Consider the following 24,997-nt stretch of genomic DNA (forward strand, 5'->3'; position numbering starts at 1 on the left):
CAAAAAGAATAGTTTCTAGAGAAAGGAGATGATCCATAGGTGCACAGGCATTTACTGGAAACCACCCCATCCATAACATGACCACTCCAATATGTAACAGGATCATAAGTTCCATATTTGAACTGGTTAAAGATTAATGAAGCTATTGATAGGACTGTACCACAATCAGTTCTCTGACCAGAGGAGAGAATTCACTTCCAAGCTAGCAGAGAATCAGAGAAAGAAGCTGGACGTAGATCTCTACTCTCTCCTCTGGTCCATCCCACTGAACCCCTTGCACTCTGGTATCAGTGGTGAGCAAATCTTATCTGTCTCACTCTTCTCCTGAGTGGTCCATAATCAATTTATTTTAACTTGGGGCTGTAATGTCCTTCCTACCACGGATGCAATGTCTTGAGACCTTCACTACGTTGAGATTGAAGGCCCCCTTTCTATTCCTCTCTCCTATTCCTTTTGTCAAGGACTAAGAACTCATCTGAGACTGATTACAGGGATGTCCTCCCTTTGCCCACCCACTCTGCAACATGATTTTATAGCAACTCCATCAAGAGGCAGAATGTATTTCCCTACTTCTTAACTCTGGAACATTCTTGAGATTTACTTTGGCCAAAAAACAAAAATGAAACACCACACCAAAAACAGAGTAGAATTAAAATGAAACAGTTTCAAGCCTAGATCTCCAGAGACTGTGCCTATTTCCCCAGCCTCTGCCCGGGCCAGCCTGAGGATGATGCTTGCCAAACCTGCTGGAAATGAGAGGCTGCATGAAGCAGAGCCGAGTCGATCCAATTGTCCCAGCTGAGGCGCCAAACATGAGAGGGCCCAGCCTCGATCAGCAGAACCAGGTACCCAGCTGACCCAGAGCCAGTCACAGGTGCTTGAGTTAGCTCTGCGGAGACTGCAAGAACTGCCCACATCACCACTAGACATGAGCAATTATACATGCTCATTGTTTAAGCCACTGAATTTGGGGATGATTTGTTAACTATCAATAGCAAACGGATACACTATCTCCTATCTCTTTTATCTATAACAGAGTAAAATGGGGAAAAATACCTATCATATAATATGTTTTACTTACCATACATATAATATTTGATATGTAATGCCTATCAAATAATATGTCTAAAGCACAGAGTGGGCACTCCCTCATATTAACTTCTGAAATTCTAGAAATATTTCTCCTTCTTATGTTGGGTCATTTGAGGAGCTATGATATCCTTACCAGTGTGAGATGTAATTCTAGGTTTCAGCATTTGGCCTAAATCATGAACTCCAAAGAGTGGGTGTACCACCAATTAGCAAAATCTACAAGCAGGACCCTTATGCCTGAACTGTATTCTTCAGCTGCCTGCTTGGTAATGGAATTCCGCCTTGGCCCAGGGAAATGTGTGCAGATCGATACAAGAGATAAGCAGTTCTTCAGGAAAGGCTATTATTTTGCTCATCTGGGAAGAAAAGGCCATCATAAACCTCACCATGGGGCTTGGCTCCTGCATTTTCCCTCAGAATATGATTCATTACTCTCTAAATACTAAAAGTCTTCCAGGAACAATAGAAGGCAGCTACTACAGAATATTCATGAATATTCATCTGAAGCCTGGCGGGAATGCTATACTCCCATCAGGGCTCTGTGCTGACACAGGAATTCAGACCCCAACTCAGAGACATAAAACTGTGCAGAAAGATAGTTACATAAGGGAGCGTGGTGTGAGTTGTCAGAGTGCCACGTTCTGGTTTTGCCTGGATGTTGGGAATTATTTTGGACCCGATAATGAAGCTCAGGTCTGACATGCTAGCAGTGTCTCTATTTCTGTGACCAGCTCACACGAATGTTGGGGGTAATAGACTAGGACTATGCAGGCCACAACCTGAGTGGAACCCAGTTCATCAAAATATTGTTTGATTTGCCTTTTGATTCTACAGTTTCCATCTGCCCTTTTGGAAATCACTTGGTGCCCACCTACTAGACACTAGGAAAAACAAAGTGTAGACTCAGGCCCTATGTTCTTTCAAGGAAACTACATTCCACAGAGGAATATAGACACATAAACAGGTCATTGCAGTTCATCTCAAGTGCCAACATGGTGACTTGACTAAATGCCACGGGGAAGTAGGAGGAAGGAGGGGCTGCAGCTGGCGGTCAGATATGGTGGGGGTGGCGGTGGCGCTTGGATTGACGGGAAAGGCTTTATGGGATGGTACACCTGAGCCAGGTCTCTTAGAGGAGGTGAAGAGTTCGTCCAGGTGAGAAGAGAGAGATGGAAATTCCAGGCGTCTTTGGTGTGGTCTGGGAAACAGTGAAGGACAATGAGGTTGAGGTTAGGGAGCATGAGCTGGAACAATCAGAGCTAAATCTGGAATGGTAATTTGGAGCCCCAGGAAAACACAGTGACCTTTCCCTCTATTTCACTGTTGGTTTATTCTGGCTGATGTTTTGGCAAAAGGGAGAGACTATAGAGGGCACTGGCGTCGTAGTCTGGCGGAATCCTTTGGAATTTGGGGGGAGCAAGAGCAACATCCAGCCCAGCAGGTCACTGTGCACTTCGAGAACCGCTTATGGCCATACAGACACACTCGTCCACTCGGAACGGCAACGTGTTCCTTGTCATGCTCCCCTCGGCTGCAGACGTCTTTCTGGGAAAGCCGGATGCAGCACAATCCAACTGGAAACCGTATAGTTAGAAAAAAATTAGAATCATATCTTAGACTGTCATAAGTTTTGAGGAAATAACGAAGAGAAGGGGCAAAAAACAGAAGAGAAATGTGAGAAAGAAGTGAAAGGAGAGCGTGAGGGAGAAGGAGGAAACGTGGTCGGTGGACTATATTTAACAGAGATTCGGTCTAGAAAGCTCTTGTTTTAAACGATAGCCTGAAACTCCGAGAAGATAGATACTGCTTCAAGACACTGATGTGTCTGGCGATAATGATGTACACCTGCCGGGAATTCCAGACCCTAAACACAGCACCTGCAGCAGCTCCACTGGTCTCGCTACAGATCCAGGTGTCCACGGGAACATGATCTTATTTTCCTACCTCCAGCACCCCTTTTGCTCAAAAGCAGAAAATTAAACTTTAAACAATTCACATCATTAAACAATCAACTTGGGGCTTTTGTTTTTCCCGGTTGGCTTCGTGTTTCTCCCTTTGATTTGGTATCTGCTCCCCACTGACAAAGCCTTGGGTGGGAAAGTGCTGGGTCCTCAGTCGTCAGCATCTCTTCTCACTAGAATGTGTTAGGCTTTCTATTTGACTGCTGGTCTCTGGTTACCGGCACCTAGACATTCGGGCACTGACTTATTTGTCTTTGCATGTTTGGTGTAATAACTCTACCCAGAAAATTGAGTGTGGCCACCCTTACTGCTGCCTGACATAGAAAGTGTCAGGCTGGGCGTGGTGTGGGAAGGATGAGGTTGATAGAAGAATAAGTACTAAAAACTAAAACTTTTGGTTAATACCTTACAATATTATCCTGGTACATCCACAACATTCTTCTTAACAGGTCCCTCATCTCATCTCCTCTCAATCCACTTTACAACTCGCACTATAAGTTCTTTAGATGCACCTCTAGATCTAAACACCATATACAGGGAGTGCAGAGGAAAGGGAGAATGCTTACAGCACCGCAGGGATGCACTCAGCAAAGGCAGAATGTGGGGAACTCTGTAGGAAAAACAACTCTGTTTCTCCCACAAAAATATTGCAAGGAAAAAATTAGAGTGAAGAGAAAGCTATAGAGTTGAGACATAGATCTGTCCACCAATTACAATGTTTGCACTTTCTTAGATTCTGATTAGAACCAACTAATATAAAATCTGTGGAATAGTAGGGGAGATTTAAACACTAATTAGAGATTTGTGATATCAAATAATAATTGTTAATTTTTTAAGATCTGATAACAGTATTAGAGTTATGTCTAATAAAAAGAGTCCTTATCCTTTAGAAACACCTGGGGAAATATTTACAGGTTGATCATAAGATATCTGGTATTTGCTCCAGAATACAAAGGTTGGAGAAAGTGAACGAGATATGGGGAAAACAAGAGTTGGTGGCCATGATTTGGTGATAGTTGAAGATGTGTTGAATTCATAGGGCTTACTTATACTATTCTATATAGTTTTGTATATGAAATTTTCCATAATAAAAGCTAAAATAAAATCTGATAATGGCTTTCTTTTTGTCATTTCCCCTTACACATCCTCTTAGTTCACAACTGACTGCCATAGCTGTGCTATTGTGTTATTCTCTCTGCCTGGAGCACCCTTCTCTTGATTTTTACTTTCCTTCTCTTTCCTCCACTTCTGACCTAATTCCTCCTCCTTCTTCACATCTCAGCTCTTAGAGCTGTCCTGTCCCTAAGTCTGCAGGATGAGATCCCACAGCAGCCATACCTGGTGTCATATTGATTCGTCTTCGCACCTTAAAACTCTAGCACAGAGCCTGGGACCCTGTCGATACTTACATTAAAAAGAAGATGGTTATTTTTACCTCTTTAGTGTTGTGAGGATTAAATAACACGTGTAAAGCACTTAGCACGTGGTAGAAGCTCATGGTCAGAATGGGGATTATTTTCACTGCTTGACAAATAAGAAACTTGAGAATCAGAGAAAACACATGTCCGTTCATTCAGCTAGTGAGTAAATCAAGGATGAAATCCCAGGTTTCTTGATTCCCTGACATGCTGATGTCTCCATAATACCTTTGCCAAGGAGTCATCCAGTTCCTCTCCTCCAGATTAAAAAGTCCTTCCTCGTTAAGCTGTTCCTCCAACTTGCTTCTGGAATGAACCACAGAGCACTCATTTAGCAACTATTAAGCTTTCAGTGTGCATCAGATGCTGGGCTAGATAGACCCAGAGAAAACAAGTCAGCCATCAAATAATGCGGAATATGGTGTAAATAAATATAACACAATGCACTGTGTCAATCTCTCCAATAAGGGCTATAGAAAGTTCTGTGTGGCACAAAGACAAAGCACGATAGTTTTAAACTTCTATTTTGCCACTACTAAGGGTGTATTTGTATTTCCCATAGCCTTTCTTCTCACCTCCAGTTGGTGTACAAGCAGTTTCTTTGATAAACACCAGATCGGCAGGAGCTCCCAGGAGTCAGATTCTGCAGTCCCAGGCAGGAATGTCTGGGATCTCAACAGATGGCGGCTCCACAGAAGTAAGAGCTCCAAGGAGAGGTTGCCCAAGTGCTGTGCCAGGAACCAGACTGCAGGGAGCTTCTGGGGCACAGGTTTCCTACAGTCCTGAACGCAAGGTGTTCCTGACCACAGTGGGTGCAAATACCTGGGATCTGCAAACAAAGAAGGCACTAAAAGATTCCACCAAAGCCTGATGGCATCATTTTAAATTAATTACAGCTTTAAAGACCCTATCTCCAAATACAGTCACATTCTGAGGTATCAAAGGTTAGGGCTTCCACGTATGAATTTAGAGGGACACAATGTCGTGAGCTTCCCCGGTCATGAGCTGGGGAAGGGAGAGATTTCCTGAGATATTGAGAGAAGTGAAAAATTGCCTGAGAAGTTGACAGCGGATGGGAGGAGGAAGGAGAAATGAGAAGGTTTTCAGGGAGGCACGTAGGGGACAGAATCACAGGATGTGGGTGGGAGTGGGCAATATGTGGGAGGCCCAGTGTGGCATAGGGATGCCCTCAAAGGAACACCAACAGTGAGCATGGTGAAGAGGGTATAATGAGATCAGAGCAGCCACCATGAGACTCCACTCTACCTAGTGAGTGAATTTTACAAGCTGTCCAATTTCTAAGAGAACAAAGGCCACAGAGAAATAAAATAATTGAACTAATGCTAAAATCAGTTTACGGGTTATACGTTACCAGCGAACCACTGGGCTGGGGTTGAGGAAGGAAATAACATTCTCTAGACCTTTCAGGTCCAAGATTCTTCACTCAGTCTCCTGATTAGTGACTGGGACAGAGTAAAAACTCCATCAAGAACATCACTAGACTTCCCCAGGTTATAGACGGGTGTACTTGCCCAATGTCTGAGTAGGGAAACCCAGCTCATGAAAAAATGTAAGTAGAAAAGGTACTCAGGAAAGATCTAGAGACCCTCATCAGGACAGGGTCAGTTTTGCTGCTTGCAAGGTTTTAGTGAACTCCATTCTCCACTGATGAGAACGGACCTGGGATTTCCAATTCAATTCCTGAGAACCAACTTAGAATCATAGGAATGATTGGAACTGAGAACAGAGAATTTTCAGTCTGGAAAGTGAAGACTCAATAAATAGTGGCCATTGGGGATCAGAATCACCTGTGTCATAGTCCAAACAGGAACGGATATTAGCTTTGCTTAGAGTCGTGGCCGTGTGGATGGTAAGATATGAACATGCTTGAGAGATAGTTAGAGGGTAGAATGGAATGGAAATAACTTGGTGAAAGACTAGATGTTAGGGGTGATAGAGAGGGTAGTGTCAAGGATGATTTTGAGAAGGAACAAGAGAGTGGATGGTGGTGTCACTACTAAGATATGGAACCATGAAGAAAGAGCAGGCTAAAGGTAGGATAAAGATTTCAAAAGTTGATTGGCAGAAGGTGTAATTTGAAGTGCCTTTGAGACCAAGTCAAGGGGAGATGCTGAGGGTGAGCCATTCAGTGTTTGAGACTGTGGCTCAGAGAAGAGGTCTGTGCTGAGGAGGTGGCAGGGGGGGCATCGTCTGGTAGAGAAAGTTAAGTGAGAAGAGCTATAGGGCTCAGCCTTGAATGGTACCATCATTTAAAAAGCTGGAAAGAGAAGAAAAAGCATGGAAAGGATGCTGAGAAAAAGTTGCCACAGAGGTGGGAAGGAAATTGGGCAAGTGAGAAATACAGGAAAGCAAAGGAAGAGAGAACGTGTCAAGGAGGAAATGTCAGCCTTGGCAATGCTGATGAGAGGCCACGGAGGAAAAGCAAACATGAGCATGTGTAGATTCGGTAACAGAGAAGTCATTCATGACTTTAGCAAGAGACATTTGGGTGGAGCAGTGGGTGTAGAAGCTGGCGAGAGTGATTTAAAAGCCAACGAGAGGGGCCAGCCTGGTGACGTAGTGGTTAAGTTTGTGTGCTCTGCTTCGGTGGCCCGAGGTTCATAGGTTTGGATCCCAGGTGCTAACCTATGCACCACTCGTCAAGACATGCTGTGGTGGCATCCCATACACAAAATAGAGGAAGATGGGCACAGATGTTAGCCCAGGGCTAATCTTCCTCAGCAAAAAGAGGAGGATTGGCAACAGATGTTAGCTCAGAGCAAGTCTTCCTCAAAAAAAAAAAAAAAAGCCAATGAGAGGAGTAGGAAATCCAGTTGTGTCACTTAGGAAAATGGTTCAGATGCAAAGTTTTAGATCCTTGCACCTGTGAGGGATGTGGTCTCATTAGATTTTATCATTGCTTCTCAAATTTGTATTTGCATGGCAGAAAGACCCTATGGTATGTTCACACCCTATATAATTCCTTTGCCTTAAGTGTGGGCAAGACCTGTAACTTGCTTCTAACCAAGGCAAAGATGTCACTCCCATGATTAATGTATCTACACACTAACACACACATATTATATACACATGGTTTCATCTTGCTCATATACACTAGAGAGAGATTTCCTCAGCTGATTTGATGAAGTAAGCAAACATTCTGAGGAAACCCACATGACAAGGAACTGCAGGCAGCCTCTAGGACCCCAGGGTTGCCTCCAGCTGACAACAAAATTCTGGAATCTCAGGCTCTAGACAGAAGGAAATGAATTCTGTGAATGAGCTTGAACCTGGACTCTTCCCTCGTCGAGGCTCCAGATGAGAACACAGCCCAGCTGACACCTTTATGGCTTGATGAGACCCTGAGCAGAGAACCCAGTTAAGCTTCCCAGACTCTAGACCCATGAAACTGTGAGGTAATTGACATGTTTTAAGCCACTAAATTTTTGCTAATTTGTTACACAGCAATGGAAAACTAATATAATGTGCATACCAATCACCTGGACATTTACTTAAAATCAAGATTCTAACTCAATAGGTCTGAAGTGGGGCCTGAGATTCTGCATTTCTGACTAGTTCCTAGGCAATGCTAATGCTTCTGGTCTAAGACCACGTTTTTACTATAATGAAGATAGATGCCTATTTGGGATTCCTTCCAACTCTAAAATTATATACCAGGTAGAGAAGAAAATCACATGAGAATCAAAGAAAAGAATTATCACCATTTACAAATATGTAAACTGACATTTGCCAGTTCACTGAAAACTGAAAAAGTACGTTGAACAAGTTTAAATGCATATGAAGTATGTCACAGAAGCTATTTTTCAAGAGATACTTAATGCTCTGCAGGAGAAATGAAAAAACGAATGATGAAGTAAGTGTCGGAAAGAGACATATAGCAAACTCCCGGCTTCAACTAAATATCATGCATGCAATGGTGTGTGCAGGACCCTGGGCAGGTGCTACCCTGTTTGCTACACAAGCCGAGCATTACAGGGAATAGGAGGGTCTTCAGTAAATGAGTGACGCCCTCCATGTCACAGCAGAAGCCTAACACGTGCTCTCAGCATGGGGAACATGACCAATGAGCTTCTTCTAAACTGCAGGACTTAAGACAGCACAAGTCACTCGGCAGCGTGGGTTGTTATGTTGGCTTTGCTGCCACCAGTTACGTCACTTACAAGACATAATGTGCTTCTCTCTCTTGAATTACTGAGCATGCCTGCCTCCACGGTACCCACCTCACCAGAGGCACTGAGAAAATGAACGATTCAGTGGAGAGAACCATTATGGAGTCTGAAGGACCTCTGCTCAAATCCTCAATGGTTTCTAACAGAAGCACCACACGAGGGGAAAAGACAACATTCTAGGGACAGTATGGTGGGAGCCGAGGAGAATGGGAACAGGAAGACAAGGTAGGAGGCCCCTGAGAGTCCCTGCAAAGGGCCTACCTATGGCCAGGATGTGAAGGGAGGGACGGAGAAACGGGGCCTGACTTGCTCTTGAGTTCACCCCTAGGGCAGACACACTGTCTGGTTCAAAGTGACATCTAGCTTCCAAAGGACAACCAAAATGAGGAAATATAGGATTAAATGTATTTTCACCTAAAAAAAACGGGAGTGATTGTTCTTTTCCCCATTACCGTCTTCATCACACACTCCCACCTCTGGCATTTCCAAAATCTGTTGCATTGGAGTTGCTCTCCCTTCCAGGCCTGTGTCATCCACACTGTGGGCTTGCCCACACTGTGCATGTTTTGCAGGTGCATTTGCTTGCATTTCACACAACAGAAGTTTGCCTTGTGACTCTTTTTTGTCCCTCTTCATTGTCTGCTTCTCCTAATTGGAGTTTGTAATAATTCCCAGTCTAGGATCATCTGCAATTTCATTAACATGCTGATTACTCCTTTGTCATTAATAAAAATATTACATTATTATTTCACATTCATTGTGCACCAACAATGAATTAGGAGTCGTGCAGAATAGAGAAATAGATCCCACTCTAACTGCACCTGCATTCTCTCGTCCCTGAAAAATTCTCAAGTTGCTGAGCATGGTTGAGTTTTTGTCCTTCCCCTTTGTGGATCACAAGGATCATTTGTCAGGATGTGGTTGCCAGGTGGAACCAGCAAACAAAACCTCCAGAGGTTCTCTCTTCTGAGAGGGACATTATTTTACCTAATCAGTCATTTCTCGTCTATTGCTCGTCATTGATTAAGAATTTATATCCTGCCAATTCCCTGTCCTCTCTTGTAGGACTGTGGTTTGTTCACACTGTAAATCTCACTCAACTTTGAGCCCCGTGAGGACAGGGGTCAGGAAGCTTTGTGTCTCTTTGTGTCCTTGTTGTTGTAGGTCTCTGCAGAGCAGTGTCCAGTGAAGAGTCAGTGGCATAGACGTCAGCTCTGTGTCAGCCATCACCTGTGCGTTCACACCTGACCTTTCGTTAAAGCGACCCTCTTCCAGAACTGAGTGGCCTTTGCCAAAATTTACTTCTGTGGTTTTCAGTTTCATTCTGGATCTTATTTTTATTCCATTTCAGATTGTGGGGAATGTCAATTTCCAAATGATCCTTTCCTGTGAAGTACTTTGCTGTCATGGAAACACAGTTTGGAAAAGTCCTCATGCTGTTGTTAATTCCTTTCTTTCCTGGTGAGAATGCCCTATTTTTGCCTCTCTGAAACCCTTTCTCAAGGGAGGCTCCACGGGCACCACTGGCCCTTGCCCTTGAAGTAGCTTTTGGGTGTCTTGCTAAAGTCCTGAGTTTTGTTTCTATGAGCTGTGGGATTGGGCCCTGGTTCCACAGCCTACTAGTTACTATTATTGGGCAAGACTCTTAATGACTCTGAGCCTTAGTTTCCTCACCTATAAAGTGAAGAACTTTGACAATAATAATATTTTCCTTCCCAGGGTTGTGAGAATCAGTTTTATCTGAACAGAACATTCATCTGAAGACAGTGTTTGTCCTGCAATGAGTGCCACCTCCAGCCCAATGCTGGCCCAGACACCCTCAAAGGTCATTATGTGATAATTTGGGAGTGGCAATGAGGCATGTTTTGTCTACAGTATCTGAAAGCATCCCAGATGATCTGTGTGCCTTAGAGGAACAACTTCCCCCTCGAGATTCCGTGGAGCCATTTTTCTCATTCATTCGGCTGGTTTGAAAATAGGTAGGACTGGGGTCTTCTGTCTTCAAATGCATATTATCTCCAGACAGAGTCCAAACTCTTCCAGGGGCAAAACAAGCAGGCCACCACACATCCTTGAGGGATATCTCTGCTTGTCGGTTAAGTGTGGATCAGGAAGGGGGGACAAGGAAATAGTGTAATGGGAAACAAATTGGTTCAGTAGGGCAGACCTAGGTCCCCTGCTCCATGCTGCCACTTCCTGTTGGTATCACTTGCGTCGCTGGCCTCTCCGAGCCCCATGTCCTCATTGTTTTATGAAGATGATCATCCTTGCAGGTCTGTGAGCATCAAATTAACCCATGTAAGGCAGTAAGCAAAGAGCCTGGCTCATAATAGGGTCTCGATTCATAACAGAGAGTTTTTATATCTATAGTGAGACTTTTACTTCTAGACTGTCTGTATACCTCCAGTTCAAATTTAACGGCTGTTTTTTTTAACTGAATGACCCCAAGCGATTGACCCTCCTCTCTCTCTCACACACACACACACACACACACACACACAAGCTCGTGCGTGCGCGCGCACGTGCACACACACGCACACATGCACACACACACACCTGCCAACAGTTTATTTCCTTCATCTGATAAGCATTTCATATGGCCCTACTATGTATCAGGCGATAGGAGGAGTTGGTGATGCAAATGCCAAAAACTCATAGTATATTGTTAATTTCCTAAATCCCTAGGTAAAATTAATGATTGAATCTAATTGTCAGAAGCTTTCAAAATTTATTCCCTTTTACATTTTGGGCATTTCATAAAAGTTGTGATAAGTGGAGAGATCCTACGGAGTGCAAACAGACAAGCTCTGCTGGCTCTCTCTAACGTGGTGAAAATGCATTAATGTAGGTATGTTCTGAGTGGACTTTCTAAATCAATGGTAAAAAATAAATAGAATGAATAAAAATACATATTAAAAAAGGACCCAGAAAATTACCCAGGGGAACAAGTGAATGACTTTTAATCCTGCAAATTAAGATTTTCCCATATGGAGACTTTTACTCCATTTTTCTTTGCATGAACCAGAATCCAACACAGTCACTCCCTAGCATCTCTGGCAGCGTGTGCTGTGACGCAGGAGGGAAGAGTAATCAGACACTGTCCGTCTCACGGGTCCTAGAGTGTGTATGGGGGGATCCTTCAGTGTTGTAGAGGTGGAGGCGGTGAGTATTCTTTATAGGACCGTCATCCACATGATGCTGAAATTCATTAATGACTTAACATATTGCCAAACATTACACTCTATGATTTACTTGCATTTCCTCGTTTATCCTTAGAAAGATCCTGTGAGGTATTTTTTACCTTCACTTTCAAATGAGGAAACGGATGCTTCCAGGCTAAGTCACGTGCCCCAGAAATCACCCACCTGGGGCTGGAACCCAGGCCACCCTGACCACAGCAGCACACTCCTGATCATGATGCTCTGCCTGCCATTCAGTGCTGGCTCCACTCCTAAAACGCACACCCTGAGTGACGTCAGACAGGGAAGAAGGAGTTGTGAGCACCAAGTAATGAGCAGTGATTCCAATTTTTAAATGGCCGAGTCACTTACTGGCTTAAACAAAGCCCAGTTAAAATGAGTATCTGACACTGTCTCCTGGTCTGGCCACATCAGCAGCTACATGCTCCCCCGAGGAACGCCTACACACAACTTCAGAATAGCCTTCCACACGCGTACGTGCTGGCCAAGTCAGTACTGTTCCCATCCTCCAGTGCCCGGTAATTTGGGTTCTTCTAAGAGTGTTTAATGTTGGTAACTGATAGCACAGAGGTAATTCTTGTTTTTTTTTTGGAAATACATACATGTGCCTATGTATTCACACACATATAGATTTATTTTGCTTAAAATTAATTGCTTCTCTGCAGAGTGTTCTCTGGGGCTATTCCCACATTCTGGATTCACTCAAAGAATCGAGGTCCAACCAGAGTGAGGAAGAATTGTTTCAGAGTGGGGGAGCTGAAACAACAGTTTCTGGACCCCCTCCTGGGAGAGACCCCACCTTTTGTTCTTCTCTACCTTCTCTGATTGGCCTCACTTGGACAGGACTGTCCACACATGCACCATGCTCCGTATTATAGGTTGAGTTGTGTCCCCCAAAAAGAGGGTGGAGTCCTCATCCCCAGTACCTGTGAAAATGACCTTATTTGGAAATAAGGTCTTTGAAGATGATTAATGTAAGACTGGGTCATAATGGACTAGGGTGGGCCCTGATCCAAAATGATTGGCATCCTCATAAAAAAGGGAAATTTGGACACAGAGACAGACACACACACAGGAAAAACACCATATGAAGATGAAGACAGGCATTGGGGCAACACAGCTACAGGCCAAGGAAAGTCAAAGATTGCGGGCAAACCACTAGCAGCTAGGAGAGAGGCCTGGAACAGATTCTCCCATAGCTCTCAGAAGGAACCAACCCTGCTGACACCTTGATCACAGCCTTCCAGCCTCCAGAACTGTGAGAACATAGATCTCTGTTGTTGACGCCAGCCAGTTTGCGGAACTTTGTTATGGCAGCCCTGGGAAACTGACACATCCCCCACAGCTTTAGAATGAAGGTTGAGTTCCCAGGCTTCACACACTGTGCCCCCTGAGGTCAGACACTTGAGTAACAGTCCATCCCCCATGTGCCAGTCAGACCAAACTCCTTGCACTTGTTGGATAGGGCCATTCCCTTGAACACTCTTGCCCTCACTCTTGCTTGGCTGACGCCTACTCATCTGTAAGACCCAGTTCACACACTGCAACCTCCCGACAGCCTTCACTGACCTCCTGTCTAGCTGAAGCGTTGTGCATGCACCCACCACTGCATTTGTCACATCTTATTCTGATTGACAGATCTGTCTCCTCTCTTAACCAGGAGCTCCTAGTGAGCAAGGATAGTGAGTCTTGAGTACTGGCGATGAACCCCCAGTTAACAACATACACCTCCCTCAGTCTGCACCTTAAGATTCTAAGGATGGTTTTTACAATGTAACCACAGGACAAATAACAGCTGCTTTTCCTTTAATGTGAATGAATGAGGTATGTATTCTTCCAAGTTTAGATCAGGCAAATGAAAATCAAGGGGAAATACTCTGATATTAGAGTTACTATTATTTCTCCTATTAAACAAGTGGCATCCAAATTTATTCTACTTTTTTTTCCCAGCAGAAAAAGAGTGCTCACTGATTTTTATGAAAATAACATCCCCATAGAATTTGATAGTCTGTAAGTACTTGTCTTCGTGGATGGAGGCAGAGCACCCAAGGCACAGATATTTCCTGATGCTGCACTGCTGGGTCTGCATCAGGAGAAGGGGACAGGGAATGCCTGAGTGGGTTGACTTACCCAATGACCCAGATCACTTTGCACAGAGAGCTGAGAATGTTCCTAAGAGAGAAAACTCAGAACACAAAAGCTGTTTTCCCACTGGTGTGAGTGCCCTGTCCCGACCCACCCTTTCTCCCTTCCATCTCCAATCCTCAAAACATTTTCAATCTTCAGGCCAGTGGTCAACCAGATATGTACAAAAGATGGAGCCAGACAGGATTTAAAAAAGTAACCTGTATTCCAGCCAAAATATCTTTAAAAAGAAATCCCTTCTAAAGGGGAGACAAACTACATAAGACACAATACACTTAAAATATGTATTGAAATTACAAATCAAACTTTTCCATATGATTCCAAAGTACAAAACACAACATTAAAAGGCATCCAAACAGCTCTTTTATACATCACAGTGTTAGTGGCACAAAATGTACTGACATTTCAAAAACACAAACCAAGCTTGTTTTGTTTTTTTACCACCACTCGTCAAATATATCACGTATACATGTGCATGACTCATTCATGCATGTTTTTATACAAAGTTAAAATACACCCATGGTAAAATGAGCAAAGAATGAAGGAATAGTCAGGCATGTGGCAGGGACCTACCCCTAACTGAAGGCTCCTGGAACTGTGGAAGACAGGATTATACAAATCAGTGGAAGGAAGGCGGCCATGGGGCTTGATACAAAAACAGCATGCTCTCCTACTTCTGATGCATTAGCAATTATATTTTAACGCAGGACCTTTTGTTCCATTTGGCGTTTTTGGCAATATCAGTCATAATCTCTTCATTTTGTTTATTTTCATCAGGGGTTGGGTTTATTATAAGGAATAGACAAGCTTTGGTATTTTTTAAAGAGACCTCCACGAAGCTTTATACATGCAAAATGTTTTCCCTTGAAGAAATCACTACGATTTATATACACAGGAGTATTTATTAATAAATGAGAATCTGAGAAATATACAAAAAAGCTCACCCTGGTTCTTTCCAATCTCCTAATTTTTAAAGACTACTAAGGGAAAACGTCCTCTTCTAATTTTTTAAATAACTTTCAACTTTTATAATATGGGTGAAAAAGGATAAACTCATCTTGGAGTATTTTTTGCATATCTGATAATCCCTTTCCCCATGGGCCCTGTATTCTAATCAGAAATTGGCCTGGTTCCTAAACTGGTTTTATGGAATAATATGCTGTAAAGAGAATTTGTCCCCCTTTAAAAAGATGCCAGAGGTGGCAGGTGTTGGTTCCTTGGTCTGCAGCTACTCCTGGGGCTGAGGAAGAACTGGCCCGGACAGCAATTCGTGCAGTCAGGTTTGTTTATGCTCAGATCCTAGTCAGTCTCTGCTGCGTGGACATCTACCACTCCTCTGAAGGTGCTGGCCTCAGGTGACGACTGCAAAGCTCAGTTGGCTGGGCTACAGGCACATGACAGAGCCAGACTGAGATCAGGCACGTCCAGGAAAACCTCACAATGGGTCAGTTACCAAAGGGACTCAGATAACCTACAGATCAGTCGTGCCCTCCATTGTCACCCCAACCGAACAGCAGTAGAGTCAGCCAGGGTCCATCTGGAAGGGTCTTCTTCTCTCCTCCCCAGGATTTAAAGGCCTCTAAATGAATGAACAGACATGTGCTTCCAGAAGGTCAGCATGAAAATCATGTGTAAAAGTGAAACTCATTTTCAATTAAGACAAACTGTGCTGAATAACTGGAAGGAGTCCACCTCCTAAGTGCAGAACTCCTCAGGTTTCACTTTCAGGGAGTGAGAGCAAGGTCAAAATCCAAAACACGGCCATCTTCCCGTGTTCTACTGACACTTTACATCAAGCATGCTTAATATCACATCCCCATGAACAATGGGTATAGCATTCCTTACTGAAAAAAGGAGTCGGGCGGGGGAGTTGCAAGTTTATGGAAGGATCTCAATGTGATCCTGCTGGTGTCTTTCTAGGGAATGGACAGTTTTAGTTTTGTTATTACTAAATCAGACTGAGCAAACTGAGGCATGCTTGATGCAAAAACTCAGAGCAAGTAGGTGCTGCTTCGGCCCCAGCCAGCCCCAGAATCTCTGTGGTCCCTACTGGGTCAAACCACGTGCTTGTGATACGTGTCAGAGGTGAAGGCACAAGGACGGTTGGGGCTATGCATGTGCATGATTTGGCCATGGATTCCTCCAGGATAGACAGACAGCCTGACTCACTAGGAATGAAGGGATCTGAACTTTAGCTCAGGGAATGTAACCTTCCTGAAGGCTCTGGCTCCCACCCCAAAGGAAAGAGCTACCACTGTATGGACTTCTGCAGTGTGCAGTGGGCAGCAGCTGTCCAGGCAGGATGGACTAGGATGGACTAGGATGGGGTGGAAGCCTGCCCAGTGGACCACCCATACCCATTTTAAAGGGAACTGGCTAGATAAGTGCATTCACAAATCCCAGTATGAGGCCTCAAGCCCGGGCCACCAACGTCATCTTCAGGCCTCATGGAGTTGTCTCTGTCTCCAGAAAAGCCATTCGACCACCAGACCCTATGGCAACATCCCCAGCTACAGAGATTCACTGCCCAGGCTTCATCCAGAAAAATAGTCTCAGGCATGTTCTTATTTAGTTACTGAATTTTTAAACTGCAATTATAAGGAGAAATTTTTGAACATAATTTTGACACAGACTGGTTTCCTAAATGGCTTCAGTTTCACAAAGAAAATAAACACTAGAGGTGAAGAGTGAGGTGATGCTGTTTCTCCTAACCTATCAATGTTAAGAAATAAAGACAACTTTTCTAGAGGGGAAGGGAAACCCGGACCTGAGACAGATACACAATGTAGAAGGCAAAGAGACAAAACACCACCACATTTTACAAAGGTGTTTGCAACAAGCAAATACGTGTGATAAAAGTCAGACTTTGTTTTCATTTTACTCCTTTCTGGAATGCTTAGTAAGTTTTAAAAAGTTCTGCTATAATAAATCTACATTAGCCTTTCAACTATTTTTAGAAGTCCCAAGTTCGAGGCAATCAGTTTGCTCTTTACAAGCACATTCGGCTTTAGAAGCCATATCAAAGTCAACTGTCAAGAATACACTTTCCCCACCTTTGAGAGTCAACTGATGAGTAACGTGTGTCTCACTGATCTCTGCATTCTGCTACCACGGTAACAGGCACACACAGCCTGTGACAGACCGAGTGGTAAAATCCTCCATCAAATTAACCAAGTGAAAAGGAAGGCTTTTTCAGCAGGGGCAATTGGTCAGCAACAGGAGTTGGAACTGTGTACAATAATGATTTCTCCAAAATAACTCAGTCATTTAAAGAACTGTGAAAATCCAGGAAGCTCTCCCCCAAACCCCAGGAGCCCTCCAGCCCTGCCAGGAGGCCCTGCTTCTGAGGATCAATAGCACTATTCCCTTCTTACTGTCTGCTTGGGGAGACTGAGGCAAGCGGCCAAACCATAGTGATTCCCAATAGAACTATTTCCAGGTAAAACATCTGGTTTCTGAATACGCTAAAAAATATGTGCTGATACCTGGGTGAGAAGAGAGAGCCCCATGAGCTAAGCTGAATCACCAAAGAGAGAAAAAACAAAAGGCAAATCTAATGATGGAGATGCTCCTTTAAACACGTCAGTATTCTCAAAGAAATGCAAAGACAGAGGAACCATGTTTATAACAGGACGCAGCTTACAGCATTCAAAAAGGCATTACAAGTTTCAAGAAAAACACACAGAGCGCATAAGGCTTTCTAAATCTCCTGAAAAGTGGCCGAGCCAGAAAAGTCGTTTAACGATAACTTCTTAAAATGCACATTTCAAGAAAGGCATAGGATGGTTTAGATGCACCTTGTTGATTTTTCACTAATCAGTTGGAAAAAAAAAAAACACCTTCTAAAAAGGATTTTACTAAATGCCATTAGTAATAAAAACAATTGTCATAAACAGAGTGCTTTTCTCAAGTCCAAATAACCAGATTTTGTCTGAAGTGAGTTGCAATCCTTAAAAGACTTCTCTCAGTAACATGGCGCCATCTTGAAGCCAAGGAGGAGACAGACAACATTTTGTACAAGAAGGTCTCTTAAGCAACCACCAGACGTTCCTAGTCTATCACCACGGGGAGAAAACTGCCCAGTGTGCTTCATATAGCACCTCCCTTGTCAAGTCTGCAGAGACTGATTCTGTGGGGACGTGCCCTCCCATGCCAGCCTTGCCTTCCCCATGCCTAGGGGACTGCATTGGGGCCTCGGCAAATGTTCTGACATCAGTCCCTGAAATCACGGCATCAGCGTGACACTGTGAAGCTCAATGGGGCACATAAGGCAAAAAAGATGTTTAGTGAGAGGGGGACAGCAGGGTAGGGTGGGGGAGAGCCACGCTTCCCGGAGGCAGGGGTCTTGTTCCAGCATCATGCCTTCCTCTAGGTGGGTAACGGGTCATCGTCACCTTTACTGCACTTGCACTTGCAGCAAAGTACAAATGGAGTGGCCAGGAGCAGGAAAGGTGAGGCCACCAAGAGCAGGAGCCCAAATCCAGCAAAAATGCCCACGACCTGCAAGAAGGAAACACAGGAGCAGAGGGTAAGGCGGCTGGTCTGTAGGTTCCATAGCTAAAGTATAAACCACACAACCACCCACCCACCCATCATCCACCTGTTCATCCATCCATCCACCCATTATCCATGCAACATCCACCCATCCATTCATCCATCCATCTATCATCTCTCCAACCACTCATCCATCCATGCCCCCATCCATCATCCACCCACCTATCATCTACTCATCTATCCATCCATTCATCTATCCAACCATCATCTATTCGTCTATCCACTCATCCATCCATCCATCTATCCACTCATTCATCATCCATCCATCCACCCAGCCATCCATCCACCCATTCATCCACCCATCATCCAACCATCCATCTACGGATCCACACATATTTGTTTCCCTGCACTTTCTTCTCCTCACTCCCCCTCCCCTCTCTTTTTTAACTTTTCTGTCCCTTCCCCTCCCTCCTTCCATGTAAGCACCCAAATATCCATCCATTTATATATCCAATTAACCAACAAGCTTCCCCTGAGCCAAACCCTGCACTAGCTGTTGCAAATACAGAGGCACATCATATCTTAGCCCTAAAGGAGCAGCCAGTCTGGTAGAAAGAGAAGTCAATTTAATCAACTGATAACAATACATTTTACAAAAACTGCCATTAGGTTCCAGATGTAAAGGAAGCCCAAGGCAGATACCTCCATTTGCTAGGGGGAAGGAGGGTTTCCAATGGGAGATGGCTGAGACTGTAAAGACGAGGACGAGGTTAGTAAACAAGCAAGACTGGGATAAGGCATTCCAGATGGGAGGACAGGAGAGGCACAGGCACGGTGCATCAGGGAGGGACCAGACCTGTGCCATTCCTGGAGTTTAAAACCCAACACTGACTATACACGCATTTTCATTTTGTTTTAAAACCTATGTTTACCCCCAGGTAAGAGTAAATGCTGAAAAAAGTAAGCCTCAAATCTAGACACGTTGTCATCCAAATCAGATAGTGTGGCTGGTCAGAGGAGCAGGGAGTCTGCTCTCTGAGTCTTCTCCATCAGCCGCATCCCCACCAAGCAACGGAGAGCCCAGAATCGAAACCTGAAGATGGAATTAGACCGCCACCTAGCGTTCAGAGCAATAAATATATGAACACGCCTGGCACGTGGTTCTAATTTTGACTCTGTGTTCACTTTGCTCTGGGCCTCAGTTTCCTCAATGATAAAATAAACCAATGAGGTAAAAGATCCCAACGGCTATTATCAGCTCCTAAATGTGATACTTAGCTAAAGCATCCCAGATGTGTGAAAGAAAGTATACTTTGACTTAGATTTCTGCCTGAAAACCATCACACACACACACACACACACACACCCCTCACACACATGCACACACATCCCGTTGCACTTATAAATTAGACTGTGCTAATGCTAAGAATCCATGTTTGCTGCCCAGCTGGCTAAATCCATTTGTCTGAGCAAAATATCAATGGTGCAATTCCACAGTGTGAATTCAGATTATGCTTTGTTAAAATCACATGCACACTGATATTTCAGAACACAAGAGTACACACAGGAAGCTGTTATCTATCTGGAGGGCACTCTTGAGTAATCTCAGCTACTTGGAACACACTGAGTGCTGAATGAGTCAGGGACTCTTTGCAGTCAAAAACACACCAAAATCCTTGACCAAAAACTCATATTCTTGGCCAATAAGACACCACTGAGTTTTCACCCAGTCTACCCTGTCTCTTACCTTGCACACCAATTAATACGCTGGTTACCAATCTCCTGCCAGTCAGTGATAGGAGGACACAGATACTGCCAGAAGGAAGGCAGCCAACAGGAAAGAGTGAGACGGGAAGCAAATATCAGCCAGGCTGGTGGTTTCTGCTTTGTAGAGATGGAGATGAAGCTAAGCGAGCAAGTAGGGCCAGATTCTGGAGGTCCAGGAATGTCAGGGTGAGGCGTCCTCAGGTTATGTCCTGTCTGTGCATTCAACTCTGCTGTCCTAAAACCTTCTGTGGCTCCCTAGTGCCATAAAGTTTTATATCTACAGCATGACACTCCAGATTCTCTCCAGGTTCAATCACGTTTCCACCCTCAGCTTCCCATCAGCTGCACCGAACCCCTAGATGTCCCCATCCTGCCCCCGCATCACTGTCCCCTCTTCCTTGAAAGTCTCTTCTGCAACCGCCAACTTCAGAAACTTTATGGTCAGATTTAGTTGCCACGGGTTTCACACAGTTTTCTCGAATCTTCCAGCCTGAATTATGAACAAAAAATACTTCTGTGCTTCTAACATCTGTCTCTGCCTTGCAATCCTCTGAGCTCCCCAGAGCCTGGCACTAAAATATGCCTCATCAGTATGTGCTAGGTTTCACCAAAGTGCTGCATCGGGCGAGCATGCGGGTCAGTTCAGCAGCTGCGTAGAGGATGGAAAGGTGACCGGGAGACACGAGGAGCAGGTAAAACAGGCAGGAACCACCACCACCCACCCGCCACGCCCCCGCCGGAAGTGATCTCTATAGAGGGGCCCATTTCTAAAAGTCAGACAAAGATGAGTCCATATGAAGCCAGGGGTTTCTACGTAGGGTGGGCATCCACTCAAACCACTGCATGTTGTCACCTGTCACGCTAACATCGCTGCCCTGTTTCACAAACACAACTGCTCCAGGTCCAGAGTCTACTTTTCTTAATGGGAAATTTTTTATTTCCTCTACAGAGGGAACAAGTAACATCACCTCTCTAACTACACCCGACTGTTCTTTCTTTCTCTGAATGGTCACAAACTCCGTGTCATCCACCTCCACCATGCTCCCACCAGGCGCAAAGCCAGAACAAAGCAGCTCTCATGGGATCCCAGGAGAACGCGGTTCAGCCGGGCAGGCCCCTTTTCTTCCTGCCCCATCCCTGAGAAAACTTCCCATGTGTAGAGAGTAGCTGAAGGCACAAGGATGTTGGTGCCTCCAGGGAGCATCAGCTTTGAGGAGGAAGGCTGCAAACCAGCAACAGGAAAAGCCAAACTGACGGTTCACTCTTTCATCCAAGTATGATTTCTGCAGCATCTTTTTGTCTCAGGCACGGGGTCAGGGCCATGAGGTTACAAAGATGAGCTAAGCAAGTCCCTGCTCTCCAGGACATTTTGTCTATTATAGGCAATAAGACACATGTTCAGGAGGAAAAAAAAGGAGGAAATCGCAATAAGATGTGATAAGAGCTAGAAGAGATGCTCAAAGCTCAAAGATATGGGAGTAAGGGCTCTGGTGACAATCAGGAAAGGCTTCATGGAGGAAGTGACACCTGAATTTGGTTGTGGAGTGGGGAAGAATTTAGATGTACAGAGCTGGGCATGGATAGGACAGTAGAGAAAAGACTGACCACTGAAGACCAGGAGGACAGCAGGGTCAAAGCAAAGAGGCCGGGAAGAGGGAGACAGCACAGCTGAGAGCTTTAGTCCCGAAGCCAGTGATGAAGAGGAAAAAGGAGGGATGTGGTTGCAGAAATCCACATTCAGGCCATGGAATCAGGTTCCTGCCCGCCATCCCAGAGCATCTGGACATCAGCACCTACCACAATTTCTGGATGCTTTGTAAATACTCAACAGAAATTTTATGAATAAATTGATGGAAGATGATAAAACCTGCATTTCTGCTTAAGAGGCTTTTACAATACAAATAAAGTAAAACACCACTCACAGGGCCATTAACAAGCCAGCTAATAAGTAAACCCCCAGCAAGAGCCTGTTTGAAGGGGAAAAGGAATGAAGGGCATCAATTTGATGGAGACTCACATGGGAAATGAGGACTTTCTAAGCATCCATATCGATGCTTCACCTCTAAAAACAAATTACAAGAACAGAAGTGCTCCTGGTAACGGGTATTCAATAGCTTGTGTTGGGGGTCCTTCTCACTGTCAAAATTGAAGGCTTAAGAACAAGGCCTTCTATTGATTGTAAACAAATGCCTACTCTGGGTGCGGCTCTGCCCCTGCACACAATATCCCTCAACATGTCCAAGTAACTGGCCTTCACTTCCACTGCCTTACATGTCACACACTGCTAGTTTTTGTGACTGCCTTCACCTTCCCTTTGGCACTGTTTGCTCACATTTTATGTGTTACCCAAATCTACCATGAATCAGTGGACATGCTCTGCTGCTCCATCTACAACCCCATGTGTCTCTGGGAGCTTCTCACGCCACACAGAAGCGGATGCCTTTATGGAGACCCCTACACTCTGAGTGTTCCTGTTCAGTTCCACTAGGACCAAGAGGTCGCTGAGATCAGGGGCGTTTCCTTCATCCATGAGGCTGCAGGGCCTAGCTCACAGCCGGCACTTAGCAGGTGCCCCTCCCAGGCTGCTGACTGATGATGCCGAGAGGAACCAGCAGAGAGGGGCTTCCAGGCTCCTTCCTCCACAACAGTGGAGGGTACGGACCTTGGTCTTCAGGTTTCTGTATTTCTCAAGTGCCCTGTTCTCTTAGTGACTGCCACCAGGAACTCAGTGCTGCCCAGGACCCCTGGGAACATGTGACTCACTCCCAGTGAATAAACAGGCACAATGTATAAGGTGTGACCACCCAGGATACCTCAGAAAGGGAGACACAGTTTCCACCTGGCTCTCGCTGGCTCCCAGGAAGCTTGCACTTGGCATCGGCCGCCATGTTGTTAGGAATCTCAGGCCACATGGAGAGACACGTGAAGAAGTTCCAGCTCCAGCTCCAGCTGAGGCCCGGCCAACAGTGGGATCAACTCCCCACTATGTGGTGAGTGAACATTCAGAGAACTTCTGCCCCAGCTAACGCCAACTGGGGCAGAGAGGAGCTGTCTCTACTGAGCCTCGTTCACACCGAAGATTCGTGAGCAAAGTAAACATTAGGATAAGCCAGTACATTCGGGGAGGTTTGTTACACAGCAATAGAGAACAGCGTCTCCTGGCAAGTCACTTTCCCTCAGCTGGCACTCACTCCCTACACGTAAAAGGCCTGAGTAGGACCACGTGATCTCCAAGTCCTCACTTTGTTCCGACTTTCAAAGTTCCTGTACAGGTGCACACACCAGCTGCCACTCGCCCAGTGGCTGCGCAAATGCAGGACGCTGGAATCAGTCCACATCCACCCCCACTACATGCAGCCCAGGGGAAAACCAGCACGAGGAGCAACACAGCCTCACTAGTTTCCTATACCGTGTGGGGCACAGATGTTGTTATGGGTAGAATTGTGTCCCCCCAAAAAACGCCATGCTGGAGTCCTAACTCCTAGTACTTCAGAATGTGGCCCTATTTGGAATTAGGGTCTTTACAGAGGTCATCAAGTTAAAATTAGATTATTAGATGGGGCCCTAATCCTATACGACTGGCGTCCTCATCAAAAGGGAAATTTGGATACAGACACAGGCATGCACAGAGGAAAGATGGCCAAGTGAAGATGGACGATTGGAGTGATGCATCTGTAAGCCAAAGAGCCCAAGGATTGCTGGCCACGACCAGAAGCCAGAGGAGTCCAGGGGGATTCCCCTAGGGGTTTCAGAGGGAGTGTGGCCCTGTTGACACCTTGATTTCAGACTTCTGGCCTCCAGAGCAGTGAGAGAATACATTTCTGCTGTTCTGAGCCACCTGGTTCGGGGTACCTTGTTACAGCAGGCTGACACACTCATACAGAGGTGGAGGGGTAGGCACTGAAGCTGGTGGCGCAGGAGCAAGGAGGAAGAAATGTAACTGGAGCTAGAATCAGCTGTCCAGATGGAGGTCAGCAAACTGGCCCTTGGGCCAGATCTGGTGCACAATCGGCTCTGTTCTGTTTAGCTCGGCTTTACTGAGCTACAATTCACATACATTACAACTCACCCCTTTAGAATGTACGAGTCAACGGCTGTTAGTGTATTCAGGGTTGTGCAACCATCACCACAGTCGATTCTACCACCTGTTTTTGTAATCAGAGTTTTTCTGGAACACAGCCACGGTTCTTTGTTGACATATTGTCAGAGGCTGCTTTTTCCCAACCAGGCAGAGTTGATAATTGCAACAGAGATCTTCGGGCGTGCAAAGCCAAGACCATCTACTGTGGGGCCCTTTCCAGAAAGCATTTGTCAGCCCTGCCGTGGATCTCCTCAGCTTTGCCAAGGGGCCTGCAGGGAGGATTACGGAGGAAGCAATTACAGGTGGATCTTCTCCTATTGCTACAAAACCGCCTAGACTTGGCTCCTTCATCTCCCAGATGGAGATGACAGGGTGGCCTCAGGGCTGAGGTGACAAGTGCTGTGAATGTGATAACTGATTGATTGAGCCCTTCAAGCCTCTTGCTCACACTGGGGAGCTGGCACAGACCGACTCTCTTCCAGCTAATCTGGGGGCTTCTCCCGTCACCCAGAGGAGAATTGGAAGGTCTCACCGTGGCCTGCAAAGCCCATGCGGTCCAGACTCAGATCATCTCTGACCATGTCTGCTTCACTCCTGCTCCACAGACCTTCATGCCACAGTTCTACCTATCAACCCATCCCTGTCCCCT

At 45.2% G+C, this 24,997-nt stretch overlaps 1 protein-coding gene across 2 annotated transcripts in view; it reads right to left on the reverse strand.

Annotated features, from left to right (window-relative positions):
- Positions 1-16,319: 16,319 nt before the first annotated feature.
- Positions 16,320-24,997, reverse strand: part of RNF144A (ring finger protein 144A) — a 114,691-nt gene continuing 106,013 nt past the window's right edge. For both annotated transcript variants that reach the window (XM_058551849.1, XM_058551850.1), the window contains exon 8: positions 16,320-18,506. In XM_058551849.1, coding sequence (XP_058407832.1) covers positions 18,375-18,506 — 132 coding nt within the window. In that variant the 3' untranslated portion in view covers positions 16,320-18,374. The remainder of the gene's footprint in view (positions 18,507-24,997) is intronic.

The sequence above is a fragment of the Diceros bicornis genome, chromosome 12 (genome assembly GCF_020826845.1).
Source record: "Diceros bicornis minor isolate mBicDic1 chromosome 12, mDicBic1.mat.cur, whole genome shotgun sequence".
Taxonomy (NCBI): Eukaryota; Metazoa; Chordata; class Mammalia; order Perissodactyla; family Rhinocerotidae; genus Diceros; species Diceros bicornis.